The sequence below is a fragment of the Echinococcus granulosus genome (assembly GCF_000524195.1).
Source record: "Echinococcus granulosus chromosome Unknown EG_S00066, whole genome shotgun sequence".
NCBI classification, from domain to species: Eukaryota; Metazoa; Platyhelminthes; class Cestoda; order Cyclophyllidea; family Taeniidae; genus Echinococcus; species Echinococcus granulosus.
This window is the reverse complement of record NW_020170446.1, coordinates 380,639-384,803: the sequence shown is the minus strand read 5'-3', so window position 1 is coordinate 384,803 and position 4,165 is coordinate 380,639. Positions and strand designations below refer to the sequence as shown.

The following is a 4,165-nucleotide window of genomic DNA, read 5'->3' as shown; positions in this document are numbered from 1 at the left end:
CCTGTCGCCTACTTGAGGACGTGGTTGCAAGTTCACTTGTCCTATCTGTAATCGTATGGAGATGGTGTTGTGGTGAGTTAAATGCCAAATTCGTGGTTATGTTCGCCCGGTTATCAGACTATGAAGTGAGTGTTTCAAGATTGTTCTCTTCCATAGAGTGCATGCGATGGCATCGCAACGAAAGCCAACTGCTTTTGGAGCACTTTAATTCACAACAAACTGGGCGTTGTGGTTATGATGTCTCTTCTCTTACATCAGTCCTTGCTACAGTTCCTTTGGGCTTGAGATCATGTTGATGGAGTGGTGGGATCTAAGATGATGTGTGATTCATTGTCTAGCAGTGGTTGATGATTTAAGAGCATCTTCCTGCGGAATGCCGGCAATGGTGAATATTACCGCAAGAAACACTCTAGAGAACCTCATAACAACACTAACCTCTGCATCTTCTACTTTGTATTCCTGCATATTCTCTTGTCAACATCACTTTGTATGTCATTGGTGTGGGTTGTAGCGGACAGAAACTCTTCTGTTTGCCTTTAATTATGCAATTTTAATCGGTAAATAAACATCTTTAAATCCTATATCTCTAAAAATTGACCTGATTTCGCCTCTAAATCTACCATAAATTAACCCTACTTATCTGATACATAACGTAATTACAGTGGTGAGATGCGAATCTCATTTTGAGCGGTAGAGTTTATTATTACAAAAAGGAATATTTTATAATATGTAGAGAGGTGCATCCTTAATTATGACGTGGAGTTAAAGAATTATTTGTCACTTAGGTCGATTAAATTTTGATCTTTGCTTTTCACCAACCATGTTAATCACGCCGCCATCTGGCGGTGATTTCCTGCTCATCATCTTGAAGGAATCGGTTCCCCATTCTTGGCGAATTACTTCGCTATGCACTCCCTTACATACGCTCGAGCCCATCGCAAGTGTGATAATTGACTCACAACTCAAATTTGACCCTCTGATGGAAGGCGTGTCAATGAAATATCTAGAGAAAATTTTCTTTAAATTATGGTTTAAGAGGATGGAATAAAGCAGACGAGACAGCCAGCAGTGGATTGCATAGGTCACTTACCTCCTCTTTTACTCAAATGCAAATTGGTAAATTGTAAGACGAAAAGTGGAGAATGCCCATTTATTTAATGTCATTGGCGAGGTACAAGGAGAATAAAGGAAATTTGATATGAAAGTGATAGCTGTTTGCAATAGCATGGGATAAAAACGTTTGACATAGACAAAAGGCAAATTAGCTGTTACGTGAGAAGAAGAAGGGCGCCAAGGATAGGGATCACAAAAGCAGGTGCAATAGTGGACATCCTGGCAGTGGTGGTTGGATCACTGGGAGGCGATACACTGACTTCGACAGTAGTGCTATCATCACTTCGGCCCTGCTCTGCACTCGTTGTCGTTGGATTCATTGAAGTAACCTCAACGGTTGAGGTTTCAGCTACGGTTGAGGTTCCTGCTACTGTTGTGGAATCAGGGGTACTGTCCTGTACCTGTGCAACTGCAGACACAGCACTTCCTATAACAAATAGAAGGAACACACTGGCGTTCTTCATCTCGTGTAGTACACTTGTACATCCACCGTTGACTTCTCCTCCTATTTATTATATTTACATGCGTGGGAGTCAATACGTGAGCATTCAGTCTGACCAACCACAAATTTTACGAGCAGCACCTTCACTCCATTCTGCAATATGAAAAAGGTGATTAACCGCCAACTCCATAAGCAGCTCCTATTTTACCCTTCTACAGCATGCAAAATAACAGGTATAATCAACTATCTTTCCGTTCACCTCCTAAGTGTGAAACGCCAACGTGTCAAGAAATTTATATTTGAATCTTTTATACGGTAACCTAAACTGGGCTTCATTACAGTTTAGTGTATCAAATGCTACGTAAGAGAATAATGAGCTGCGATGCAAATCAACCCGTCTTATCCCCTCTTTATCCCCTCCCCACATTTTTTGAAATTAGCCATACCTATTAGTAAAAACAAGGGGATAAAAATGAGGTTGCATTTTAAAACCGTTTCGTACAGCTTTACACGGGCTCAAAACCACTAAGCCATTATTTTATACCTTCTGGTGCTTCCCCTTCCTAGACGAGGCCTTCTGGATTCTCAAAGATTCAAACTAGTGCCTGACATGTGATAGAGGTGTGGTGACATATGTCAAGGGAACTCACCTTAGATTTGTAGTAGCGCCGACTTACTACCGCCGTTTTACAAACGTTAAAGTGTGTTAAAGGAACTGTGCAAGAATTACAGAAACTAGGGTGTCAAAAATCACGTTTATTCGTCCAAAGACATTGTTGGCGCGAGATTATACAGCATTCTTTTGGAGGCTAGGATGGAGAAAAGTGGAACAGGGGTCCTATCAAACAAAAAGTACTTGCGATAATGGAGGGGGTAGTATTTGAGAAAAGGAGGTAATTTGGAGAAGAGGAAAGAATACATAAGAGAATATGTTTGTTATTACAATTCCACTAAAATTTTATCTGCATTTAGACGTATCGCTATTAACCTTGATGTTTGATTTGTTGCATTCTAATTAACACCGAAAAATCCACCTATGTCTCGAACTACTGGAGAGATTCCAACAACGGCCGCTACGACTTTACTTGTTACATGCTTTTGTTACATGGGTTTCTTTTGGTACTGTCCCTCTCTGATTACCAGTTGTTTGAAGTGTCCAGGTAGGTCCACATGGATTATCAACTCATACTGAAACATGATTTTCTTAGGCATAATTCGTCTCCTATTGTGATGTTCAGTCAACATTTATGTTTCACCGTCTCTCTTACCTCCTCTTAGTACATATTTGTATTAAAAACCCACGAATGATTGTGTGCATACGCATTAGAAATATGACAAAATATTAAAGATTCGAAGGTTTTTTATGACCGTTTGACATGATTCAGACAGGCAAATGGTCACTGACTCTTCAAGGCAGCTGGCTTGTTGCTTCCAATTACTGACATCAGCATTTGCCGGGCATATATCCAAACTGCTCGTCTATTTGTGACAGTCCACACTTATCTACCCAAGGAGAATTGTGAATTGCTTAAAATTAAGCTTAAATGCACCTATCACACAATTGCTACTTGAAGAAATGTTTAGATGAGAGGATCTTGTGCTAATCCAGACTAGAAAAAGGGAGCTAGGCAAAACTTCCTACTTAATTAGATTTGTGGTGGCTAGAAGTGGATTTCGAGACTGCACACAGTGGAAGTGGTCTCACGCCACGACGTCCCGCGTGTCTGGGTGCAATACCCACCCACTCTCGTCCTAGTCGTTATATTCCCTGAAGTCGAAAATTTAGCCAACTGCACGCGCTATGTGTGAGTATGGAATATCACATCACACGTCTGTCAATTTCACGCAAATCAAGTTCTTGAAACAAAGCAAAATTTTAGATATACAGATGAGACAGTCGTTTTCAAGATAAAATGGCCCAAACAAATCGACTGCGAAGAATTCGGTACGCAATCAGGCCATCAACAGATGCGAGTTTCATCTTAGTCGGCATTAAGTGGCGAGCATTTGGAAGGATAAAATTCCGCAAAAAATGCTTTTATAAATCTTTAAACTGTTTTAACACCACTTCCCATTTCGTTATGCTAAATGTGTTTGGCTACACCATCATGAGGATATCATTTAATATTCCGCAGAAAGAATATTCAAATTTTTCTTTCATAATGAAGTCATTGGCACAGTCGGAGTTTTCTAAATCACTTTTCTCTCCAACTGCCAACTGTTTAGGGTGTCGAGATAGATGCAAACCAATAAAGATACTGCGATGTAATTTGTAAAGGTACAACTCATTTTCACATTAAATAAGCATTAAATTACTGAATGATAATTAGTTTTTGTAAGAAATGCAGCTACTAAATGAAAAAAAGTATTTTATGAGGTTCAATTAATGTTAAAAATGGGACAGTGGAGAAATGCATCAAGTGGCGCTGTGCGTTACAAGCCATGGAAATGGCACTCACACCTCGATATTAACAACAGAAGAAGCAAAGTTTACATTGGGGATGCAGAATCTAGTCCCAGAATGCGATTTCTCAAAGAGTTTCCTGCTTTGGTATTCAGTTTTGCTGAATTTTTGATGAATTTGAACACAAGGCACCAGCCACCGGTGTA

At 39.9% G+C, this 4,165-nt stretch overlaps 1 protein-coding gene across 1 annotated transcript; it reads right to left on the bottom strand. All coding sequences in view use genetic code 11, as the record gives it.

Moving 5' to 3' along the window:
• Positions 1-327: 327 nt before the first annotated feature.
• EGR_06962 (hypothetical protein) lies at positions 328-1,577 on the bottom strand (the record flags this gene model as incomplete). Its single annotated transcript, XM_024496211.1, has 3 exons — positions 328-459; positions 820-1,003; positions 1,273-1,577. The coding sequence occupies 3 exons, from the start codon at positions 1,575-1,577 to the stop codon at positions 328-330; spliced, it is 621 nt and encodes a 206-aa protein (XP_024349414.1).
• Between the last annotated feature and the right edge of the window lie 2,588 nt (positions 1,578-4,165).